General features: G+C 40.0%; 1 protein-coding gene across 3 annotated transcripts; it reads right to left on the reverse strand.

The window, feature by feature from the left end:
* Positions 1-2,494: 2,494 nt before the first annotated feature.
* On the reverse strand, positions 2,495-15,829 carry syt5a (synaptotagmin Va). Of its 3 annotated transcripts, XM_085157681.1 has the most exons (11): positions 15,694-15,829; positions 14,646-14,724; positions 10,727-10,881; positions 10,490-10,504; positions 9,908-10,089; positions 7,403-7,489; positions 7,158-7,325; positions 6,898-7,065; positions 6,685-6,802; positions 6,456-6,589; positions 2,495-3,937 (listed from the first exon to the last, which is right to left on the reverse strand). In XM_085157681.1, exons 3-11 carry the CDS (start codon positions 10,872-10,874, stop codon positions 3,728-3,730), a joined length of 1,230 nt encoding a protein of 409 aa, XP_085013807.1. In that variant the 5' UTR covers positions 10,875-10,881; positions 14,646-14,724; positions 15,694-15,829; the 3' UTR covers positions 2,495-3,727. The 3 variants fall into 3 exon arrangements, with proteins under 3 accessions (XP_085013807.1, XP_085013806.1, XP_085013808.1); XM_085157680.1 differs by lacking the exon at positions 14,646-14,724 and having other exon boundaries at positions 15,694-15,828; XM_085157682.1 differs by lacking the exons at positions 10,490-10,504; positions 14,646-14,724 and having other exon boundaries at positions 15,694-15,828.
* Positions 15,830-26,482: the final 10,653 nt, after the last annotated feature.

The following is a 26,482-nucleotide window of genomic DNA, read 5'->3' on the forward strand; positions in this document are numbered from 1 at the left end:
AGGTGACCCTGAATCCTCCCTTAGTTATGCTGCAATAGATGTAGGCTGCCGGGGGATTCCCATGATGCATTGAGTTTTTCCTTTCCAGTCACCTTTCTCACTCACTATGTGTTAACAGACCTCTCTGTATTGAATCATATCTGTTATTAACCTCTGTCTCTCTTCCACAGCATGTCTTTATCCTGTCTTCCTTCTCTCACCCCAACCAATCACAGCAGATGGCCCCGCCCCTCCCTGAGCCTGGTTCTGCCGGAGGTTTCTTCCTGTTAAAAGGGAGTTTTTCCTTCCCACTGTCGCCAAAGTGCTGCTCATAGGGGGTCATATGATTGTTGGGTTTTTCTCTGTATCTATGAAGCGCCTTGAGGCGACATTTGTTGTGATTTGGCGCTATATAAATAAAATTGAATTGAATTGAATTGAATTGAAAATCATGAATTTCACACCCGAGCCTCAACTCTCGCTGCCTGGTACCAAACGACCGGTCTGTGTCCCGGGGGTTGGGGACCACTGCTGTGACGCATGCAGTACTCTTACCTCTAATTCTGCGAGAGTAAACCCAAACTTCATTTTTTTTGTAAACCTAACCATATAGATTTGGTCCCTAAACCCACCGAATAGTAAACCTAACACATGAAAACCAAACCAAGCAGTAAGTCCAGCAGGATCCGACCCCACCTGCTTTATTAACATTAGAATGTAACAGTTTTTACACACATCAGATCCAACTTTGTAATAAGCATCCACGTTTAAAAACTGATCCTAATTATTGTACCTTTACTCGTTATCATTTCACTGTCTGTTAAGGGTAAAAGAAAAAGAATTAAAGTTTAATGAATAATGTTTCAAATTCAAACAAACACAAATTTTCTTTTGGATCCTTCCTCATAACTGATGTTTTTTGTTGTTTTTCCTGCTCACATCCATCTGTCCGTCTGCAGTTAACTAGAATTGGTAAATGTCCAACAGTGTTGGTCTGAATTTAATTAAACTTACACATTCACTTAATGGGCCTGCATCAGTACTATCACATCCAGAGATGGGCAGTAACGCGTTACTTGTAACGTGTTACTGTAATCTGATTACTTTTTTCAGGTAACGAGTAAAGTAAGGGATTACTATTGCAAAAACGGTAATTAGATTACCGTTACTTTCCCGTAGGAACGCTGCGTTACTGCGTTACTAAAACCGTGATTTTTTTGCGAGAATGTCTCATGACAGTGACGTAAGCGAGTGCGACGTTCGTGACAACAGCTGTGTGCAGATCAACAATGGATCATATATCGAGTGCAGAGAGAGTATGAGCGTGCAGCGTTTAAAGCGTGGAAGTACTGACCTTACTTTGAGTTTGATTCCATAAAAAGTGACAAAAACATTAGTGTCCGTTGTGCGTGGGAAGAAAACTTCTTTTTACAGCGAAAAAAACCCTAAACTTCCAAACAAGCTCCGAGTAGCTACGACGTAATGGGAAACTCACAGAGAAACTCGCGGATTCTTCCACTGATCGCTGCACACCTGCACCAGGGTAACCCTCCGCCTACCCCACTCCTGCTTTACAGGTGAAAATAGAGCAACAGGACCGCTAGTCTTTGACTTTATTTATTTTCTGCTGTGTTTTACTTGCATCTATTTGAAAGACTGAGTGTAAACACACAAAATATTTTATGTGCTAGAATGTGCAGAAAATAGGTTTAAATGTTAAACAAATTTCTTCCAGTCAGAGATAATTATTATAATTAAATTTTTGCTTGATGCATAAAGTTAAAAGATTAAAACTAATAAAACAAGTTTTAAAAAGAGACTTTTCCATTTGATTACATTTTGTATGATGATTATGTAGAAAAAGTAGAATTGGGCTGAAAGATCTATCACTTTATCACCTATTCAGGTTGTAAATCGTTTTTAAAAAAGTAACTAAGTAACTAAGTAACTAATTACTTTTGAAAATAAGTAATCAGTAAAGTAACGGGATTACTTTTTGGGGGGAAGTAATCAGTAATTAGTTACTGATTACTTTTTTCAAGTAACTTGACCAACACTGATCACATCCACTGATTTTCAAAATGAGTTAACACACTGATTATGGGCGATGTAAAAAAATAAAAATAAAAAAGACTGTAAGAAATGGTTTACAATAAAATGTGTCAGGTTAATACTCCTTGGTGTGAAGCGTTGTCTTGTATGGACGATGGAGGCTGCTTTGGGTAATTCTTCATTTTCCTTTCCTGTGACACCCTGTGCCTCTCTCTAATGCCTCCCTCACATGTTTGGCTCATTGTGTGAGACAAGGACTAAAAAGGACACAGTGTTAATCCAGTCTCACACACACACACACACACACACACACACACACTGGTACACTGAAATAAAAGCCACCAGCATACAGATTGGGCAGAAAAATAGACTCCACTTTCAGTGCTGGTAATTTTCAGTAAAACCTCTAATGTGCAGAATTATATGTCAAATTTTCCAATCTGACACATAATAAATAAATACATTTGTCATTGTTTGGAAACATTTATTCAGCTATTTATTTACAGTCACATTATTTGCAATGAAAATGAAAACATCTTTCTTTATACAGTTCTTTATACAGTTTATACACACAAACAGAGAAGGAACGACAAAGAGAAAGATCAATAAGAAGTAAAACATGGAACACTAGATACAACAAATTTCATCACTTTCATTGAAACGTTTTAGGTTGTGTTGAAAACAGGAGCCATGAAGATAAATTCATGGGACAAAATAAGGAATAGAAATGTGAGAAGAAGATTCACACATGAGCTCAGAGCTCCTCTGGTTTCTCCGTTTTGCTCCTCTGGGACAATACAACAACGAGAACTGACAGCAGCAGGCTCGGCAGGCTAGTTTTTGCTATTTGGTCTATTTGTACCGTAAGAAACTAACAAAACCACATTTTTAACATTTTTAACTACTAAATGTTAACAGCAATATTTCACATTTCTCCTAAACTCTATAATGTTCAGCTCTTTAACCTCAGTCATTAGACCCAATATTGTTGTATAAAACTTCATTAAACAGAACTTTGAGGCAGGAAATCTGCTAACAGATTAGCATCCTTGCACTTAAACCTGCTAGTGGCCATGCTAATGTAATATAAGACTGGGCTGTTGCTGGTCGTAAAAATCAATCGAAAAGCAGGAGAAGCAGGGTTTCTAGGAAATGTAGTACTATTTTGGAGAACTCTAATAACCAGGCAGAGTACCAGAATAGCAACGTTAACTGCTACATAATTACACTAATACTAAAGAAGACAATCAGAATTAACCTGAAGACAGGTTTTGACTACATAAGTCAGAATAAAGCTTAATGATAAAAGGGTCAATAAATAACAAAGAGTAGAGTTTTGCCTTGAAGCTCAGATAAAATCTTAGATGATGCAGTTTTGTTAGTCCTCCAGCTTTATGGAAGCAAAATGTTCAACTGTGTTGTGGCTCTTTAATTTATACTTTGAAAGCCATTCAGAGGAAGTGTGCAGTTGATATGCATATGTTTGTAAGCATCTCTATAGGATGCACTCAGTATAACACGCAGTCATACAATGACATCCTGAAGTTATGTTACAAAAGAGATTACGTTTAAAACTGAAATATGGTTAAAAATGCATGAAGTTATAAAACTCTACAGGCGTTTGGTTATTATTGAAACAAACACCCTGCTGTCTACGTGATGCTGTACACATGTGTAAGTTACTATGTGAGCGTCTTTAGCGGATGGGGGCCTTCAGAGCAGCATCCACCTCCTCCTCGGTCAGCAGCGTATGCCACTGGGCCACAGGACGCCTAGGATTGGCCAGCATGTCTGACCAGTGGCGCAGCCCGACGCCTGAGGCGCCGTAGCCAATCCAGCACTTGCCGATGGGATCATTGCTGCCCAGTTTGTCATAGTCGTACACGGTGATCAGCACCTGAAGTTTCTGTGTGAGGAGACAGATGAGGGTCAGGTGTGCACCTTTATTCCAAGTTGAGCGATGTGATTGTGAAGCTTTTGAGTGAACTCAGTTTATGATGGTTGGTCAGGTTTAGCTGCTGGGTAATGCAGTTTTAACAGGACTCACTACAATCCATGATTCAGTGGCTTGTAGACTCACCTTTAGCAATAATTACTCAATTTTAACCCACTCTTCAACAATCCTGCTTCAAGTCACTGAAGCTTGAGGGCTTTTGTTTGTGTACACCTCTCTTAAAGTCCTGCCACAGCATTTCAATCAGGTTGATGCTGACTGGTCATTGCAACACCTTCATTCTTTTTTTTCAGCCATCCTGTTGTAGATTTGGATCATTGTCTTGTCGCGTCCTGCTGGAATACTTTGGTAGTACTTTCACATTTATAATTTAACCTCTTAACCTCTTATGAAGCGCCTTGAGGCGACATTTGTTGTGATTTGGCGCTATATAAATAAAATTGAATTGAATTGAATTGAATTAACACCCAGTGTAAGCATCATCATCATCAGTGAGACGTCCTGCCCCCACCCCCAAAAAATACTTTTTAAGCAACAAATTGCAAAAATGCTCCATGTTGCAATTATGATACAAATTAAAACTATATGAAATAATATTTGTAAATTAACTTTTTTCTTTTTAATTCTCAGATGGTTTGATGAACACTATTTTTTTTTTAAATTTAAATTATTACATGGTTCCAGCTTTAAAGGGTTGATACCTGTCGTGATTGGTCTTCTGAGAAGGCTAAATCAAACTAATTCATTTGAAATTTAAACCTATATTATTTCAGTGTTTTCTCTGCTCAGTCTCCTGTAAAACTATATAATATACATATGTGAACTTTGCAAATAATACAACATATTTCTTGATGTATTCTCAGTCATCCTGGAAAGTAAATCTCCAAAAAGTTGATTCTGTTCATCTGGACGTAGCGTTTTCTGGGAGAAACGTTTCGTCATCATCAGGTGACTTCTTCAGTCTCAGCTGACTGCAGGTTTCAATCTTATAAACAGTACATTTGCATAATGACTGAAACCAGCCCACTGAAGGAACAATGGGCTGTGAGGTCAGTTCCTTAATCTTAATTATGCAAATTCTCATGACCACTGATCAAAGACCACTGATCAATGGCCATGAGTACCATTCACAGAGAGTTGGTGAATGGCTGCAATCACAGCATGTAAGATGGTGACAGATGTACCAAGAAGAAAAACAGCACATCCAGAAGGCCCTGAGTAAATGTGGTTATCCCAGCTGGACTTTTGTCAAAGCTGGAAAGGCACCTAAAGAAAGCTCCAGCCGATCCAGGAGAGAAGGAAAACCGCTGCGCAAGCGAAAACCTGTAGTGATCCCATACGTGTCAGGAGTATCAGAGCAGTTGAGACACATTTTTTCTAAACATCGGGTCTCTGTGGCTTTTAAACCCCAAAACACACTGCGCCAAAAACTGGTCCACCCCAAGGATCGGGTCCTCTGACACAAACAGAGTAACATAGTGTAGCTGTTAAGTGCAGGAGGATTGCCAGGATTTATACATCAGGGAAACCAAACAACCTCTGATGAAGAGGATGGCACAACACAGAAGAGCTACCTCGTCAGGCCAGGACTCTGCAGTCTGTTTACACCTACAGGCCAGTGGACACTCTTTCAAGGATGAGGATGTAACATCCTGGACAGGGAGGAACGCTGGTTTGAGGGCGGAGTCAAGGAGGCCATTTACGTGAAAAGGGAAAGACCATCTCTGAATCGAGGAGGGGCCTAAGGGTACATCTGTCACCATCTTACATGCTGTGATTGCAGCCATTCACCAACTCTCTGTGAATGGGACTCATGGCCATTGATCAGTGAGCTTTGATCAGTGGGTTTTGGTAAGGGGTTGTTGAGCAATGGTCATGAGAATTTGCATAATTAAGATTAAGGAACTGACCTCACAGCCCATTGTTCCTTCAGTGGGCTGGTTTCAGTCATTATGCAAATGTACTGTTTATAAGATTGAAACCTGCAGTCAGCTGAGACTGAAGAAGTCACTTGGATGATGACAAAACGTTTCTCCCACAAAACGCTACGTCCAGATGAACAGAATCAACTTTTGGAAATACAACATATTAAAACTGTGGCATGAGTATCATTAGAGGAAGTTGGGGCAAGACTAAAGAAAAATCTCTGCAAGAAGCACAAGATGAAATCACAAAATCTATACGAGCTAGGTAAAAATGTTGCCTTTATTCTTTTGAGTTTCAAGAGCCAATCGAGAGGCAAACATGGAGGCACGTTTTCCAGATGTTTGTGTTTCTTCTCATTCAAACACAGTGCTGCAATTTCCAGTCTAAACCTGGCACAGCAGTATTTCTAACAGCCTCTGTTTCAGGCCTCCTAAAATAAAATAGTGCACAAGCTGAATGCAACCACAGGAAAAAACAATGTAAGCCCTGCCCATTGATGCAACTCGTCTAAATATGACGTGGTCAAACTGTGATGCATGCAAACCTGGATCTGGGAGAACGGGATCTCGAAGCTGAAGCTCTCATTGAAGTAAGGATTCAGTGTGTTTTGCTTGACTGACGTCTTCTTCTTTTTGATTCGTTTGCCGCTGTGTTGAAGAACTACCTTAACGAAGGGATCTGAGAGAGAGAGAGAGAGACGACATCAGGATAACGAGTCAGCAGAGCTCTCCAGAGTCTTTAGAACAAGCACAAGTACGAGTATGTGTGTTCACCTGACAGTCCTCCAACATCCATCTTCTTTAGATTCTTGGCTTCCATAATGTTAATCGTTAACTTTCCGGCAGTGGGGACATAACGAAGGGAAATACAGATATCTCCGAGTTTCTCTTGCTGTCAGGAACAAAGAATAAACACAGGGATTTGGTTATCTTGCCCATGTACCATTAGATTTATCATGTTTCCAGGAGATGGAAAAACACCTTTACCTCCTCTTTTTCTCCTCCAACCAGATCCCGCCATTCATGTATTGGCTGGCCAAGGTCTATAGAGTTCATGGGGATCTTGATTTCACCGATGACATCATGTTTACCAAAACGGTCAAAGTCAAAAACTTGCAGCACCAAAGTCTGACCGCCCAGTTCACTGTAGGGTATCTGAAGAAGAAAATTATCAACGGTGTTGAGTGATGAGGTGGTGCTCAGCGATTTAAAAATGCATCATATAATATCATCAGTGTGATTCAAACCTTAAAGGTGAAGGTCTCATTAAACACAGGGCAGAGGTTCTTGCGCTGGATTTTGGTTTCAAATTTCTTTTTCTTGTCTGGCAACATGTAGACTTTGACGTAGGGGTCTGAGGTGCCGCCAATGTCCATGGCTGGCAGATCCTGAGCCTGGAGGATGCCAACTATCAGCTGCAAGAGGAGGGAGGAAACAGATGTTAGATGAAGCTCATAAAATCCTTCTTTTAGTGGGTTAAACGTGTGTGTACCTGATTATCAGTGAAGTTATAATCCAGTGTGTACTCAAGTTTGCCAAAGAACTCTTTCTCCTCCTCCTCCTTCCCTTCCTCTCCTTCCTGGAAGACACACACATTGGATAGAAGTTAACACACCGTGCCTTAGGTTCACAAAAAAGTACCATGATTCTGCAAAATGTCTAAAATATGGAAAAGAAAATGAACAAGGAAGGCTTAAATATAAATATTTAAATATAATACTCTGGTTTGGAGTCTGTGTGAAAATATAACCCTTTGATGAAATAATAAAGCAAAGTATTGGCAGTTCTGACTCGGTCATCTCCTTTTGTGTTTACCCTGGTGTACTGTGGCTGTTGTGTGCAGTTTAAGCAGTGATTTCGGCCATCACTAGTCTCAACCTGGATAAAGGCCAAACAGCTGTGAACAGTTAATCAGTGATTACAATCAGATAGAAAACCCAGAGCTGCAGCTAACTCCATCTGTTGACATGCAGAGGGTGGAGGAGGTATGCAGCCATGGATCTTTCTTGATTCACATCCCAATGATAATAATAATAATACCTAATAACACCCTCATTTCCTAATTTTAAATTTGATACTGCAGCCAGCAGCTGATAGCTTAGCCACAAAATTGTATAGAAAGATAAATTCTACATTCTGCTACCATTTAGGATGAATTAGGCTAGCCTTGGGCCATAGGCTTCCCTTTCTTTCTGTTCCTAATAGCTGCTAAGTTAGCATAAAAAGCTGTGCAATGTGTGATCATATGTGGCAGTTAGGGTGAATGTTGCATAGCCTGTAGAGATCTGTGTCCCTCCATTGATACGCTTCCTCAGACAATCACTGACACACCACCAAATTCGTCATTACAGGCATCATAATGCTCTCCACAGCTTCTGCAGACCATCTGTGGGGCATTAGACGTCAGTTCTGGTCTTCTATTGTGAATAGAAATCAGGTTCACAGTGCCAGACAATAAGCAGAGGGCCCACTAGAGGCCCTGAGGCTACCCTCATGAAATCTGTTTTTGAGTGTTTGGTCAAACACATTCACACCAGCTTCCAGCTGGATGTCGTGTTGTAGCTCAGGAAGTCTTCATCCCGTTCTTCCTCACACAGAAGCAGATTCTGGTCCTGCTGAATAAAAGATCCTCTGGAGCAGTGTTGGTCAAGTTGCTTGAAAAAAGTAATCAGTAACTAATTACTGATTACTTCCCCCCAAAAAAGTAATCCCGTTACTTTACTGATTACTTATTTTCAAAAGTAATTAATTACTTAGTTACTTAGTTACTTTTTAACAACACGATTTACAACCTGAATAGGTGATAAAGTGATAGATCTTTCAGCCCAATTCTACTTTTTCTACATAATCATATAAAATGTAATCAAATGGAAAAGTCTCTTTTTAAAACTTGTTTTATTAGTTTTAATCTTTTAACTTTATGCATCAAGCAAACATTTAATTATCTGCAACATTCACTGACTGGAAGAAATTTGTTTAACATTTAAACCTATTTTCTGCACATTCCAGCACATAAAATATATTTTGTGTGTGTTTACACTCAGTCTTTCAAATAGATGCAAGTAAAACACAGCAGAAAATAAATAAAGTCAAAGACTAGCGGTCCTGTTGCTCTATTTTCACCTGTAAAGCAGGAGTGGGGTAGGCGGAGGTTTACCCTGGTGCAGGTGTGCAGCGGTCAGTGGAAGAATCCGCGAGTTTCTCTGTGAGTTTCCCATTACGTCGTAGCTACTCGCTGCTTGTTTGGAAGTTTAGGTGTTTTTTCGCTGTAAAAAGAAGTTTTCTTCCCACGCACAACGGACACTAATGTTTTTGTCACTTTTTATGGAATCAAACTCAAAGTAAGGTCAGTACTTCCACGCTTTAAACGCTGCACGCTCATACTCTCTCTGCACTCGATATATGATCCATTGTTGATCTGCACACAGCTGTTGTCACGAACGTCGCACTCGCTTACGTCACTGTCATGAGACATTCTCGCAAAAAAATCACGGTTTTAGTAACGCAGTAACACAGCGTTCCTACGGGAAAGTAACGGTAATCTAATTACCTTTTTTTGCAATAGTAATCCCTTACTTTACTCGTTACTTGAAAAAAGTAATCGGATTACAGTAACACGTTACTGCCCATCTCTGCTCTGGAGTCTGATCCAGCTCTCCTAGAATATCTGTTTGTGTCCTGGAATCTCCTCCATGCTCTTATGGGACAGCAAACTCGCTGACAGTGGAATATATCAATGTTCATCCTGGAGGGGTTATATATTATATGCAGCCTCATGCTACCAGTGGTAACACTGACTGTAGCCAAATGCAAAACTAATAAAAGATAAGGGGTAAAAATCCTCCATGTGTAAAAACATTTGTGTTTTGGGAGTTGTCTCAATGTTGCCCCTCTACTGCACAACCCACAGAAAGGGAATTTTAGACCAAACTAAGCAGAGTTACCAAGTAGTGCAGGTTTTCTTCTTTTTGAAGAGAAGAAATTCATCTTTTCTCACCTTCTTCTCCTCTCCCTCCTCTCCCTCCTTGTCCTTCTTCCTGCGCCCTCGTCCTCCCTTCCTCTCGCGGGCCTTCTTGGGCTTTTTGCCCGCGTTGAAGCACTTCCTGTAGATGCAGAATCCCAGGCAGCCGACAAGAGCGAGCACCACGACCACAATGGCACCCACAGCCCACATGGGCACTGGAGAAAGGAGTGAGAGCAAGGGGAAATGTAGATTAGTGCTGCATAAAAAGAAAAGAGTGATCACACTGCACAGGTCAGAAAGTCGAACTCTTTTAAAGTGTCGTAATATCATGGCTTCTTGGGCTTCCAACAGGTTTAGTGGCCCTCAGCCCTCTGACTGGTTTAAATCAAATTATTAGCACTCTTACTGTGAGCATTTATCTCAAAGCACTACTGTTTCTAAGAAACGGTAGCTAGCTATACTGTAGATGAGTAAATAAACTTAAAGACTGACTCTATAAAATACTTTTTAGGGTCAACATTTTATCAGTTGCCTTTTTTCATGTGTCTGCTGTTCCTTAAGAACGTGACTCTGTGTGCGACAAACACAGCAGCATGAGATGTGAGATGAACTTACTCTTGAGTTTATGATCTTGGAGAGCAGGACAGAAAGTTCACACGGAGAAGAAACGAGAGAAGACAGAATGGGAAAAATGAATGACAGGATGATGAGATGAAAGAGACTGAGATAGATACCCTGATCTGCTTTCTGATGCATTTTCCTTAAGTTTACAATATGAAAGTTTCTGATTATTTTCTTTTCACCTAACGTAGCTTAAACTGTAACGTTATGTTTAGATAGTCGTGTGCTCACTTGGCAGATGTGTAAGCTCATTAAAGAACTTGTTCTTCATGCTGTTAAACTGGTGGTGGGAGACGGGTGGTGGAGGGGGTGGCCGCTCCTTCTCCTCCTCCTCAGCTGCCCGGCGGAGCCGCACTCCAGCCATGTTGACCAGTCGCATTGTTGCTCTGTAAAAAAAAAAGGAAAGCAGACAAACGATAAATAACATGATCCAAGCTGATCGACGGAGACAGCAGCACGACGACAGGACTGCAAATTGCAGATTTAGGAGACAGAAAACCAGAAGAGCTGCATGTTCAGTCACAGTCAGTCCTCTTTGGGTGTTTATACACCACTACTGCTGTCATTAAATTGCATTTTCTCTCTCCCATAGTGCATTTGTCTATGTATGCTTTCATTTTTCTCTTCCCCTCAAGCCCCTCCCTGAACCTGGTTCTGCCAGAGATCTCTTCCTGTTCTGCGGGAGTTTTTCCTCTCCACTGTCATCAAGCGCTTGCTCTCTGGTTGTCCTTTTCCTTTTTATATTGTAAAGCCTTATAATGTGCATTGAGATGGCATTTGCTGTGGATCAGCATTCACATATAAAAATATAAAAGCATATGAAAATTAAATTGATATGAAATGAATCAAATCAATTAAAGTTAAATTAGAGTTTCCCTGCAACAGATTGGTGGCCTGTGCAGGGTGTAGCCTGCCTCTTGCCGGGTGCTCAGCAGTTAATTTATATTTATATGGTTGATAAAATGGTTGTGATCAGGCAGCCACACATGTCCAGCGATGGTAGGCAGCTTTTGGGAACAGTATTACAAACTGGTTGTTGGGAGGTTAAAATCTCCACTAAGTTTAGTCTTTAGATTAATTGGATTTTTTAATTTTACCTACACGATGCAACAGAATTTGCAGCTACAAAGTGCAGTAAAGTAATAGCTCTTCTCACTGTTTCACTCTGATTTAAATGTGCCCTCATTTCATTCTCTGTCCTTTTTGACCTTTGACCTGGCTGTAATCCCTTTAATCCTCTCTCCATCACCTCATTCTCATGCTCACAGTGTGTGCTTAGTCTAAAGCATTGTGTTTTATCAGGTAAGTGAAATATTCAAACTCATTTGTGTGTAAGTGTCACTGTAACTTCATCACTTTTACATAGACTGCTGTTGTGTTATATTTGATAAGGTATTCACATATTTCATACATTGTGTTCAAACTAGATAACAAGTAATTGCATCTGTACGTTTTCTGAATGTATAATAATATAGCAGGAAACTGAATTACCCAGTAAGATCAGGTGCTTTTAGAGTTCCACATGTACAAGATTAATAGAACAATCAGCATATTCTAGACTACATATGCAACAGTTTAAGGAGACAATGTTTGAATGATATTTAATTTCATTATTTAGAGAGATTTTTTTTAAGTAGCCCCCTTGTGGCCCCTACAATTTGTAGTGAAACTTAAAAAGGTAAAAGTTGTGCCTTCCTGCTTCACCCAAGACATTTCAAATCATGCAACTTTTCCTTTGAAGGCAAACAGTTGATGTTTCTCGTTTGTTTTGCACTTGTTACAGTTTGTGCGTGTTTACATCAAAGTTAAGAGAATCCACTGTGCAAACTGGCAGTGACCACAGCAATTTGTTAGCGACCAAATTGATCAAATGAAGGTTTTTAACCAGGAAACTCCAGAACCAGTTACCTACCAGTTGGAGACTACACTTTTTTGTGTGCCAGACATTAACAGCTAAGAGGACAAAGTCTGAATGAGTAAGGTCTGATTTATTTTCTCAAAGACATTTTTTCCAGGTTTTCTCAAATCCAAAAATTCACTTAATACAGGCATACTTTAATTTGGAGCTTTTGGCTAACAAGTTGTTATTTTGTGAACATCTCTGTTTGTCAGTCAGTAACACTTCCTGTTTCTGATTCTTGGTAAAAAAAAAAAAAAAAAAAATATATATATATATATATATATATATATATATATATATATATATAAAATAAAATAAAATAAAATAAAATAAAATAAAATAAAATAAAATAAAATAAAATAAATGGAGAGAACCAAATTGCTCTGGTTAAGGACTTCACTCACCAATAGCTAATAGCAAATACATTTTTACACTAACACACTTCTAGTCCATTTGAAAGTGGCTACATTGTTTCATTTTCTACAATGTAGCAACCTAATACAAATACATCATAGCAGACCACAAGGTTAGTTACTTTTAAACACACACACACAAACACACACACACACAGGCCCCTCCCACGCTAGACATCCCTCTGTCGCTGCACAGCACTGTAACAAGATTAATTGCCAAAGGTAATCCAAAAATCTCAGGCTTAACCAAATTAAGGACAGTTTGCCTCTCCGGGGTTCCTCCCCTTTCTCCGCCCACACCGTCACCACTTCTCCTTCACTCCTCCTCCCTCTGTTGTCTCCATCTGTCTGTGATTAGTCCTGATTTAGATACATGTCTCCCTGATGATATGCACTACTGCACACGGAGAGGCTCATAGGCAACATATTTCAATAATGAGATCTGGTTTAGCTGGCAAGCTTTGTTACAATGACCCTTACAGCCCCCTGATTGTATAAGCAGAGGATTAGAGGGGGAGACCGAAGCATGTGTGTGTGTCTGTGTTTGTGCATGCAGATAGATACATAGGATAATTCACTGTATGTGTATTTTGAATGGATTTGCACACCGCACATTGCTGTTAACACTAAACTGCACCAAAAAGAGGTTAAAACATATTTACACACAAAAATATAAAAAAATATGTGAGTCAAAATAAAATACAATTAAATTATTTCAATTGCAAATAAATTAATGCTTCATTTTATTTTTGTACAGGATGGGATCATCAGCGTATAACATATAAGTTTAAATCAAATAAATGTCTCAGTATAAGCCTCACGTGGTATAGTGAGGATCCTGGATAACAGCAAGCATCATACTATCATATTACTGTTTATGCCGCAGGACGGTGTGTTAAATAACGACCTGTTTGGAGGGATTTAGAACACCCCAAAACCTTTGGATGATAATTGCACATGTTTTCTGGGTCACAGCAGCTTTAAGCTGGGCTCCACCCAAAGTCAGAATCCTGGTCAGTAATGTGTGTGTCTGTCCAGAATTTAAAGCTTGGAGAAACACAGTCCACCCAACTCACACATCAGAAGACTGAAATTCTGTTGAAAGATTATTAATGTGAACCAACTCTTGAAGAGAAGGGAAGCAACGGTTTTGGATTAACGATTTCTTTTTCCTGTTTTGTTAAGAAAACTCGTGTTACAAACAAAGAAACCTGAATCTCAGAGTTTGTCAAACATGACAATAGCCAGTAAAGTGTGTTAATATTTTGCATCAGCCTCACATTCTCATGTTCTTTATTTGCAGTGTTGTATAACTGAGTAAAATGACCCTATTGTGACTGATACTGTATAAATGGTATTCATAGTAAGAGTACTTGTTTTAGAATAAACTGGAGAGGAGACAATTCCAGCTGACACAAAATGCAGCAGACGTGTGCATCAGCACTTTGTTCTTCACTTGTTCCTATGATTAAAAACTCAAAACTCAAAACTGTAAAATCTGCACTTTGTGAAAGTGCTGCCAAGAAGAAGACAGCTTAGAAAAGTGTTCAGCATATACAGATTATTAGCTATGATGTAATAATCAGATTTGTGTTATGGTTAAAGAGTAAATCATGAAAACCATTCAGCACATCAACCTTTCATATAGGATTTGCAGTTTAAGCTGCATCAGTCTTCTTAAAGTTGCTCTGTATCTGCAAGCCCCTTTGCAACCCATCTCCATCTCACCTTGATAATGAGGTAATATTTTGTATCTGGGTTGTTCATATTATCACGTCTTGGATACAAAAAACTCCAAAAGGCTAAAAATGCACTTTGTAAAACATCAAAGACGCACTTTTCTGTAGTTTGTCTTCAGAACATCATCGTTTCACCTCATCGATCTGGAAACGCGCTGGATACTCTGGTGATCGCCACTGTTGGAGGAACTACAGATTGTGGATATTTCTTGCCAATACGTTGTCTTTCATAAAGGAGCACAAGGTGACTCACAGCTGGGGCTCTACTGCTGCTTTTAACAGCAGCTCTGTGGATGGCATTTATTGCCTGCTGGCTGGTTCATCATTTTATTTACAAGGAAACATCTCAAAAGCTATTTTTGAAATGTTGCACCTCAGAGTTTACAGAGCTGACGTATACAAGCTTCAGTGAGCCATCAGATCATCCAACATGCCTCCACCAAATACTTGGATTGATTAATCAAATAGACTTATTGATGTCTAAACTTCTTCCTGTTAGTAGATGGAAAATGAACCAACAAAAAAAGCAAGGTTCACCTCTAATAGCAGCCCATAGCTGCCAACCACGACAAAACAGATGCTTTTTGTGGAATAGATTAGCTTATCAAAACAAAGTTACTAGAAAAAGTCATCTGCACTTACAGTAGCCCTGACAGGAAAACGCAAACCTTTAACCTCCATACCAAACAGAGGTGTTACAGGCGGATACAGCAGGTGACTTCACATGATCACAGACACTAGAAATAGAGGTGGATTCCTTTAATCCACTTAAACTAATCTTTGCCACCTTAGGAATTCTACACTATGTATCATCAAATGTATTTTCCAAGAGGGAACTTTCTCACTGCTCAAAAACAATCGATACTCAATAACTGAAGGGTGCAAATTAATGTCTACATGGTTATATCTTAAGAAATTTACAGCATGACTGTAATATGCTTATAGATACACAGATGTGTACAAAAGCAGGGAGATATCAACTGTAAATAAGACCTGAAATAAGACACTGATAGATACAAAGCTTGATACTTTATATCTACGGTGTAGACAATATTAATGTCAGCAGTTTGATTAAATGTATATTTTATATGCATTATAAAGTAAAACATGATACAGTGAAAATAAAAGAGGAAAAGCATAACTCACATGATTTAACCTCAGTCCGTCTTGTGTCTTTTTCTTTTATTACTTTCTGCATCCAAATGTTCTCCACCATAAATCCTCCACCACTGATTAAAGAGAAGCTGTTGTGCACGACTCTCTCTCTCTCCCTCTCTCACCCCCTCTGCACTAATCCTTGCAGTATCCCTCGCTGCCAGCTACTAACTAATCACCTCGTTTAGTTCTGTGTTTTTTCAGCGGTGATCTGCATTTCATTGCTAAGATCATTCATATAATACAGAAACACCTTTAAAGCTCCTTTTGTAATCAAATTAAAATCAAATGGATCATAAAGGTTCATTAACACAGTGACACTTTATTTTTTAAACTAGCAGAGAGGAAACGTTCAAGCATTCACTATAGTGATGATGCTATGATACATTATATTGCAACAAACACTGTAAACCAGCGGTCCCCAACCCCCGGGCCTCGGACCGGTACCGGTCCATGAGTCGTTTGGTACCGGGCCGCGAGAGTTGAGGCTCAGGTGTGAAATGTATAGTTTTCAGGGTTTTTATCGGTTTTCAGCGTTATTTTGTACGGAGCCCCACAGGGGACATGGGAGAAAAAAAAATTAAGACGGACTTTTGCGAGATCTCGCAAAACAAACTCAGGTTCTCGCAAAACAAACTCAGGTTCTCGCAAAACTTTTGCGAGATCTCGCAAAAGTTTTAGCCGCATTCTTCGGACGCTGGCTCGAAGCCGACCGGGCGGTTGAGGCACGATGTGCCGGGAAAGCGGTGTTCCTCCCGGCTGTAGTAGGTCTCGACCTCCCGTTAGCTTCGAGCTAATGGGAAGAATGCGGCTAAAACTTTTGCGAGATCTCGAGTTTGTTTTGCGAAATCTCGCAAAAGTCCGTCTTAATTTTTTTTTCTCCCATGTCCCCTGCGGTGCTCCGTAATTTTGTTATCGTTTTTATCATTTACTCGGTTTTCCTGGGTCTTTTCACGTGTGTTATGAATAAATCTTCTTTTGTTCGGTACCGGTACTAGTTTTAGTTTGTTGTATTTATCCGTGACACCTTAAAGGCCGGTCCGTGAAAATATTGTCAGGCATAAACCGGTCCATGGCGCAAAAAAGGTTGGAGACCGCTGCTCTAATTTGTCAAATATATACAATTGTGGGTAAAACATTTGTATATAGCAATTAGATGTTGGCACTGACAGAGCCCTAGACAATGTCTATGCAGAGTTTCATCATGATTGGTCAACTCATCTAGGAGGAGATGAATGGGGTCAAGCTGGTAATTACATGCAATATGTTTCTGATAATACGGCAACTAACAGAAATACATTGTAAATCACCGATCTGTCTATAGAGAGAGAAAAACCCATTTAACAGAAATTCATAGTTAACTTTTACATTTGCACTCAGTAACCTAGCAACAAAGGAATATAACCTGAAGTTGAGTTGTGCTCACTGATAAAGCCTCAAACTGTAGCAGTTAGTCTGCATTTATAAACTGGACATCAATTATTTGAAACCTTCACTAATCTCTCTCAGAGTGATTGCAGTCAGTCCAAGTCAGACTGCAGCTGTTTGCAGAAAGGTTGGTGAGATGAGCCCTTATACACATTGCAATTTGCATGTGCAATATGTTGTTGGCCTTTACTCTAGGGTTCTGTCTTTCTTGGTGCTGTAGAAATGCACTCTTTGCATGTCGTCCCCAGCACCTAATGAACGGAGAGTAGAGTAATTAATCCCCAGAAACACGATACTGTGAGGAATCGTACAATAAATCGCAGAATGCATTACAGTGGTATAAGCCCAACCTAATTGGCAAATGAAGTTGAGTTGTTTCCCACAGTGGATGTCCTTCCACTGGAAGTCCTCTCTGCTGCCCATGCCGCCACAGGTGTTCGAATAATAGCGAGGGACACAATTTTGTGGCCAATGGAAGAAATCCATTTCCTCTGAGTGACCTGTTGGACAGAGTGAACAAAATGCTGCTGTTTATGTTACCTGTGGATGTTTAGAAGCTTTTTCTCTTTTTTTCACAATTATATGATCCAGATTTGTCTTTATGATGTTAAATGAGGCCAAAAACCTAAAACTCCCTCCAACCATTCATCCGTTTTCTTCCTCTTACCAAGTTCAGGGTTATTATGAACTAACTGCACTCTTGTGACCCTCGGTTAGATAAGTGGTGCTCTGTTGGTAACTTTGTGTGTTCTCTATCTTCTTTTAAACCTTTCCTAGACAGTTTGAGTCACTGTGTACATTGTTTGCATTGCTTTGTGGTGATATTTTTATTTGATGTGGTTTCTTCTTCTTCTTCAGTCTCTTTGTGGTCATTTCACATTTCTAATCATTGAATAGATTTCTTGTCTACAGTACATCAGAGCATCAGACCAGCAAAGCCTCTTTCCCACAACCGTCACGTTCCTTTCGCCCAGCAGCACGCTCACAGTGGGAGGAGATGGTGGAGGAGATGGTGGAGGAGATGGTGGAGGAGATGGTGGAGGAGTGACAGCTTTGGGGGCTGAAAAGAAAAATCTTGACAGGTTCCGTTTGTTCCAACCATGTTTGGTTGTTTTCATTTTGTTTTAACGGGCTGGATTGTAAAATTAAAACATGAATACTGAGAGGTGGAAAGCAATATAGAGACAACATAGAAAGCAACAACAAGCACATGCATCCACAACATATGGTGCTAGAAAACAAACACACCACGGCCATACCAGAGAAGCAAACACCTCCACTTCACACATCGTCAGTGTTTTCTTAGGTCCTGGTATGAACACAGTGATAGCGACCTTCCATTTCATTACACTGGTATGTGTGTGTTGGGGAACTCCCTAATGATTTGACAGTGCCACACCTGATAGATTTACACAAACATCAAACTTATTTTATCTACAAAAGAAAAAGTTTTTATGGAGAAATCGTGTCCTACATGGAGTTTTTAATTCCATTTTGATCCTGTGAGTTCCCAATCAAGATCTGCGCCCCAATAAGCCTGTAAGCTGTACTACCGTGACTTTATGGAGACCCAACAAGTCTATGTGCCAGCAGGGAGAGCCCTCTGTTGGTGAAGTGTGGGTACAGCATCCTTGTGGCACGTCTCCATTTCTGCATCCATCGACAGCTTTTGAGACCCAATATTCTGTCCCCGACCAAGTCGATGACTGTCCTGTTTCTTTGTTTAAGGCCACATTTGGAAGCGGTTCCACTAAGTATCGAAAAGAACAAACAGACATGAGTCATTATCAGGCAGGTGTGTTTCAGTGGATCAGATTCACTCACTAAAAGCTCTACCTCAGGCAGCATACACCTCCACTCCACACAGGGCGACAGTTTTCTTCTGTCCAGGAAGAAACAGGTTCACAAAGCGACCCTCCATGCTGCCTCCGTCACACTGGTATGTGTAGGTTTTACCCGCTTTTATAATAATAATAATAAGAAGAAGAAGAAGAAGAAGAAGAAGAAGAAGAAGAATAACTTTATTTATAAAGCGCTTTCAAACAAAGTGCTGTACAACTATTTGAAACTAAAAAGATAAAAATAAATAAAATAATAATAAAAGCGATACAGGTAAAAGACACAATACAAGTTAAAAACATTAAAAATTTAAAAACTAAAAGCCACAGAATTAAGACTTGTAAGACAAGGTGAACAAATGTGTCTTCAGCTTAGTTTTAAAAACCTCCACAGAGCAGCCTGCCTAACATCTTGAGGGAGGTTGTTCCACAGAAACGGGGCACAAAAACAAAAAGCTCTCCAACTGTCTTTTTTCTGGCTCTAGGAACCTTTAGAAGGCCAGAGTCCTGAGATCGGAGAGCACAGGATGGAACGTAAAGATGTAAAAGGTCGGAGATGTATGAAGGTGCCAGTCCGTTTAAAGCCTTGTAGGTGAGCAGCAGGACCTTAAAATCTGCTCGAACCTGACAAGGTAGCCAATGAAGAGATCTCAGTACAGGCTAATGTGCTCAAATTTCCCAGTTCTTGTTAAAATGCGAGCAGCTGCATTTTGCACCATCTGTAGACCTCTGAAACTTTTCTTTGGTAGCCCAGAAAGAAGAGCATTACAATAATCAATACGTGAGGACACAAATGGACAAGAACCTCTGCAGTGTCGCTCGACACTTTATGTGGGAGATGGAAGCACACCTGACAGACGAATATATGCAGACAATATTATGTTAATATTGTGGGCTTCCTGTTCTCTTCAAGTTTAAGAGCCAAAATGAACATGTTGGAATTTTTATGGATTTTCCCAAAGTTGGATAGCATGTATCTCTTAATTTCATTTCATAATGAAAATTGAATTCTCATCATTACTTGGGATTATTGTTTCCATTGTTCTCCAGTGAGTTCCCTATTCGGATCTCAGCTCCATCCAGTCTTTCAGCACAGCAATCTCCTCTGTTGGTGACTTTTACAGTAGTGATTGCAAAGCTGTGCTGCAGGTCTACCCGCCACCAGGGCTCGGTCTCGTCTTCAGTAGTGTGGCTGCAGAACCCATAGAACGAGTTCTGTCTGCCGTCGATGGCTTTGGATGCAGCAGCAAGAGAGCGTAGATGACTGAGTAGCTTCTCCTTTAAGTGCTAAATTGGGTGATGGGTATCCTTGAAAGAAAACCAGGAAAAGTCGGTTTCTGCAGAAGGTGCACTGTGCAGTTATTTTAAAGGTCACACGTCATTTTCTGAGTTTCAGAGTCTATGAAATACCAGACGTCTGTATCAGCATCAGACTGAAATGTGATTACCACAGTACACTTCAACCTCACAGAGACTTAGGATCTTCTTGCTTCCAGGGAGAAACACGGTGACATATTGTCCTTCAAAAGACCTGCAGGGAAAGTCAAATGTCTGTCCACTGGGAAAGTGAGAGATCACAGCACACCTGTGTATGCAAGAGCAAAAAAAAACAGAGAAAGAAAGTGAAGGAATAAATCTTATTCACATAATGATTTAATTATTTGGGGCTTTATCAAGTGTTTTCACCTCATGCTTTTAAGGTCATTGATCTCTGTAGACTTTCCAATCCAGATTTCAGCACCATCCAGCCCGTTTTCTAGTTCTTCTGTACTGGTAATTAGTACAGCGCCGATTGTGTGCACTTTTTTCAGGTCTACCCTCCACCAAGGATCAGATTGTGAGGTGTTAAGTGTGCAGGACCCTCTTTGATAGCTCGAGTCTCTGTTGCCATCAACTGCCTTGTCAGCAAAACCCAGGCTGTCATTGTTTGAGGACTGTACAGCATTCTGATTCAGTGCCAGGTTTTGGAGATGACCTTATGAAGAAAAAAACTGTAGTAATTAGTCAAATTAATAGATTGCTCTGGGAGTCGAGGGTGGTGGGAAGGGGTGTTGGAGTCGGGTTGTACCTGTTGGTGCACCAGATTCCATGAAGAAGAAAATACCTGTTAACATAAAGCATTTAAAGAGCTTTAGTGTTTCTCCCTTTTAAAGACTATATAAACAGCAGAGGTGGGAGGATCGATCCAAATATCTATAGTGTTGATACCAATACTAGTATTGGTATCAGATTGATTCTAGCACAACAGATTCAGTGTAAATAACAGATGTTGAACAAAAGTTCTTTAGAGACAGGCACATTCTAGGCCTCCAAAAAATACATGAAAAGTTTAACAATGTGTTTTGCTGGTAGATGGTTAGTGTGTAAAGTAAAAATGATTCAGTGATTCAGTGGTCATTAAAATGTGTTCTGAATTTGCATATTAATGATGAATCATACCACTCTCCCCTACATGAGCTGCTTTAATAGGTTAAAATTATCAGTACCTGCAATACTGGCCTTTTATTTACTTGGCATCGAATTAGTACCAAAACTTGGAGTATCGCTCAGCAAATAACAGTTTTGATTCATTTTTAATAATTATTGAACTGGAAAAAAAACAGCATTCTCAAAGACATCACTGCTGAAAAAGATGTCATCAATACTTTAAATAATAAAAGGTAAGCAAAATATAAAATAATAATAATTATAATAATAAAATACTTACGTCTTACAATGTGGACTTGGTAATATGCTTAGTGTTTTTGGTCAATAACCAAATTCTGCAAAACACTCAACTCTACAACTTGCATTATTTTGCATTATTTATCTCATTTGTTGAGTTTTGTTTGCAACGTGAAAGATGACGACACAACTGTTTATAAAAGTGCCAAAAAAAAAGAGAAAGAAAATGAAAAAAGTCTTCTTCACATAACAATTGTAGAATGATTATTTCACCCGATGCTGTTTTTTGTTGAAATTGGGATTCAGATTTCAGCATTTTCCAGCACATTTTCTAATTCTGCTCTATTTGTTATCGTTTCAACATCAAGTCCCTCCACCTGCGGTTGGACTGTGTGTCTGAACTACTCTGATAGCTGAGGTGTCTTTTCCAGTCAACTATTTGCCAGCAAAGCTCACAAAGCCACTGCACAAACGTGTTTGTAGCTGTCGCGAGCTGATGGCTCGTATGTGTGAGTGTAGAGTGACATGCAACTCTTTAGTGGATATTATGTCTGACTAGGGATGGGTATTGATAAGATTTTCACGATTCCGATTCCATTTTCGATTCTGTTTAACAATTTGATTCTTTATCGATTCTTTTAAAAAAAGGAGAACACTAAGGTCGATTAGCTCAGAACTTTGTTTTATATCTTCTCTTTGAACAACATAGAAATGTAGAAGTAACATGGCCTTACAAACCCAACAGTGAGATCTTAAGAGATCCACAGCCTACGGCTCTTCAATGGGGTGTCACTGGGTCCCCAGGAAAAAAAACATTGTAAATGTAAAATAATAAAATAAATATTCTTCTGTAGCAATAACAAAGTATAACATAAATTATTCAGTAACAATTACACAAGAATATCCAGTAACGTCCCTGCCTACAATTAAACACATTCACTTACTGAAAATCATCTGCTGTGGCAAACGGCTGCAAACCTTTGACCACAAACTGAGTCACTGCTCGGTGACATTCGTCTATCCTGGCCTGAAAGGAGACGCTACAGTAGACTGCAGCGAGAACTGCCAGCATCTGAGCCAGACTCTGTCTCATCATGGTCACCTAAACGCACAGTAATGGTTTTGTAATAAGGCAGATCGCGCTAACATAATATGCACTGTTAGTTGATTATTTACCTCCCGCATTAACGGGAGAGGACGTGCAAACGTTACCGCTGCTGCTGGGCTGAGATTCACGAGTCCGGAGCGGAATTAAAAACACGACGTTCATTTAAGGTCATCGTGTGTTTTGTGAGCAAATGCTTTTGCATATTCGTAGTGTTTCCTCCCTTAAATGAAATATCTACTTTGCAAGTATTGCAAGTTGTCCTGTTGTCATCCGTTCTCGTAAAGTATGACCAAACTTTTGAGCGTTTGAGCCGCTTAGGCGCCGTGTTTCCTGCCAGGTAAATGACGCTCCGCAACGTGGTGACGTCATTCGGGGCGACTGGAATCGATAAGGGAATCGTTTGCAAAAATGGCAAACAATTCCAAGGAAGTGAAACACTCCCAATACCCATCCCTATGTCTGACACTGAAGCCCTGTGCTGAACAAAGGGAGCGTGTCCAAACGAAGCCCGTGTCGATCGTTCTTCAGAATATCACGTGAACAAAGATAAACGGGGCTCTGAAATGACTGTTAATGCCTCATTATGTGATTTGAGCCTTTGAAGCACTGCAGGAAAGACACTCATGTTTGTCTTTCCAGCAAAACCCACATTTTCATTGACTGAAACAGAGGAAACAGAGGAGAAACATACTAGAGCCTAAAAACACTCTTAAATCCAAAAGAAACATAATATAAGCCAAAAACAAAACATTTGGTCAAACCCAGGACCATGAGATTAGAACGGGTTCTTGATTTTTCAAAATAGGCACCCAAAGAGGAAAGAATTAAGGGAAGATAATATTCCACAACATGTCTAAGTGAGCGAAGCAGGTTATGAGTAAAAGAAGAGTAAATTTTGTGATTGTGCACTTTTTTCCTTCATAATTGTGGTTCATGGTGTGGGTTTTAGATAGGTTAAAACAATAAAATATCTGGCATTGATTCTTTATATAGGAAAATACATTTAGTAAAAGGTAATTTGTTTTACCTGTGAATATCCAAATATAATCCATTCATGTCTCCTTGAAATGTCACATCGATTATGAAATTGAACAAATGACATTAATTGCTCATATACACCAGCTGGCAAGTAGATGACTTACTTTCTCCGTAGTTTTCTTCTGAGTACTACAAATAACATACTGTATTTAGTCTGGTAAAGGAGAACATGGAACTTTAATGAGTGTTTGTCAATGCTTGCATGAAGGAAGACACACCCAAATTTGGGTCATCCAAACAAATTAATTTGCACTTTCTGTGAGTTTCCCGACACTGCCAGCCCCTTAAGTTTCTTTGTTTTGCAAATGTTTTGCATTTGAACAGTCTCACATGTCAGAGCACTGACAAAGGCTACGTTCACACTGCAGGCGAAAGCGCATCAAATCCGATTTTTTTGACCCTCTGCGACCCATATCCGATCATGGTGTGACAGTGTGAACGGCACAAATCCGATATTTTCAAATCCGATCTGGGTCACTTTCGTATGTGGTCCTGAATCTGATACATATCTGATGTTTTAGAAAGCTGCTGTTTGATGGTCATGTTGCATTAAATCCGTCTTTTACGTCACTGACACAAGACAGCCGCCAATTATCAGCGCCGGAGAAGACATCGCGAACGCTTCCTGTCCATCCGGTGAAACTGTTGGGAAGACAACATTGGAGAAACGTGAACATTTTATTTGTACTGTATAATCTGCAGATTCTGACAGAAATCTGCAACTATCCTTTGAAGCAGCGCTCCTCTAAAACAGCAATAAGGATCATTATTAGGTTATTTACATTATTATGTAAATAAAATAACTTAAAGCAAAAATTGGGAAACGTGAAGTCCGAAGTCTTTATATTAAGACCATCAGTCAAACAATACTGTTGCTCTGGGTCTAAACAGAGCGCGTTGTGTGTGACGTCTTCTTTTGCGCATGCGGCCGCTTTGAGCGTTCACACTAGAGCGCGTTTGCTGTCACATTTTATTTGTAGTGTGAACGAGCAGACAAAAAAATCGGATTTGATCAAAAAATCGGAATTGCGCATTAAGACCTGCAGTGTGAACGTAGCCTAAGAGTCAGAGCACTATTGAGCTACTTGAGCTAGCTCTCTTAGCTAATTTTAGACTGATCTTTAGTCAGGATTCAGAATTCATCAAAGTACAATACAGGTGTGAGTGGATTCCACTTTGTTAATGTTGACAAGGCCACTCAACCAAATATAATTTTGGCTGTTCATTACGCTTTGCCGAAAGCTTCTTGGGCCACAGCTTTGAAAGCTGCCTCATCCAGCAGCTTTCGTAATATTTACCATCGAGCCAGGAAATGGCCAGTGCACATGTTTTAATAGGACTCAGTTTGCTGCATCTCTGTCGTGTTCAGAGAGACTAGAATTCATCTCTGCCTCAGCTATGCTAGTGTTATAATACCACTCTAATGCAGGCCGGTGTATGTTCTTTTGCGTCGACCCCATTGAAAGAGATGTTCATGTGGGGCTTCAGGAGCACCAAATCCCACTGCACGTTATGTTTCAAGGAATTAGGGAATGACTGCTGACCACAGAAAAACGAATTTTGACCAACATGTTAGAGATGCACCACTGAAAGATGGCTAATTAGTATTTCTGCACAGCATGGCTGGGAGGAGAGTGAGAGATCTGTGGAGTGAAGTATAGAGTCCAGAAAGCACCTAAAGAGAGTGGGGCAGTATCTACACTTGCATCTTCAGATAGCCATAGCAAAGTAAACCATGTTCATTGTAGCGTTTTAAAGGATGTAATATGATAAATAGTTTCATATATTATGTTACACATTACGCTGAGAGTGGTTCTGTTGCTGAGTTGGAGTCATCCTGTTATCTCTTACTACCTCAACTGCTTCAATGACGGGAACACAAGTGAGGAGAGATGTTACATCATACGAAACCATCTGCCTCCATAATGACGTCTCTCGCCTTCTCAGAAACATCCACGGTGTTCTGGATGTGGTGTTTAGAGCTGACTGCCAACAGGTTGAGGATCAAAGCCAGAAACTTTGAGATGTTATAGATGACTAAGTTGATCAAATAAACAATATGATCTTACAGGTACACCACTGTACCTGTTCTCAGTATCTTCAGTAAACCATACAGAATTGGTGTAGTTTCCCCTGGTTATAGCATCATCCTGTTTCAGACAATCTATCTTCCTGTAACTACTTCCTGGGTCTCGTTTCAGGGGCTCATAATTTTCCCATGATAGTCTTTCTGGTTTAGCAAAACTGCGCACCAACCCTTGTCTGCCAGAAGGACGACAATGTTGTTGTCTTTACTAAGCAATGTGAGGGCCGGGGGCTTTGCATTGCTGCGATAGGCCAAAACTTCCACATCTGCTTTGTGATCATTTCCACTAGTGAGATTTGTCTCAGTGTTCAGTCATTTTGCGAGAATGTTGTTCACTGCTTGAGTGACTTGTCTGCCAGAAACATACTCATGTATCCACATCCTCAGTGTGGCATCTTTCTCTCATCTAGCGGCTGAGAATGCGCTCTGTGTTTTGCTGATGTCAACAAGTAAGTCAAACTTGCTTTGTTGCCTGGTCTTAGACTGTTCATGCTGTGCTGGATGAGCCTTTTCAAAGAATTCGAACACCATCTGAAGGGTATTCTCCTCTAGACGCACTGTAAGTCTCAATCGGAGCCGCTCCTCTTTTGAATTTAACACATCGATGGTAATGTGTTC

The sequence above is a fragment of the Neolamprologus multifasciatus genome, chromosome 4 (assembly GCF_963576455.1).
Source record: "Neolamprologus multifasciatus chromosome 4, fNeoMul1.2, whole genome shotgun sequence".
Classification (NCBI taxonomy): domain Eukaryota; kingdom Metazoa; phylum Chordata; class Actinopteri; order Cichliformes; family Cichlidae; genus Neolamprologus; species Neolamprologus multifasciatus.

What these genes read in the sequence shown, in the direction of transcription:
- syt5a (XM_085157681.1), bottom strand. Translation starts at nt 10,874, where the DNA reads ATGCGACTGGTCAACATGGCTGGAGTGCGGCTCCGCCGGGCAGCTGAG. An exon ending in AGGAGGGAGAGGAGAAGAAG is followed by an intron (nt 7,490 to 9,907) that starts GTGAGAAAAGAT and finishes TGTGTCTTCCAG; the next exon opens with GAAGGAGAGGAAGGGAAGGA. An exon ending in ATGAGACCTTCACCTTTAAG is followed by an intron (nt 7,066 to 7,157) that starts GTTTGAATCACA and finishes TTTCTTCTTCAG; the next exon opens with ATACCCTACAGTGAACTGGG.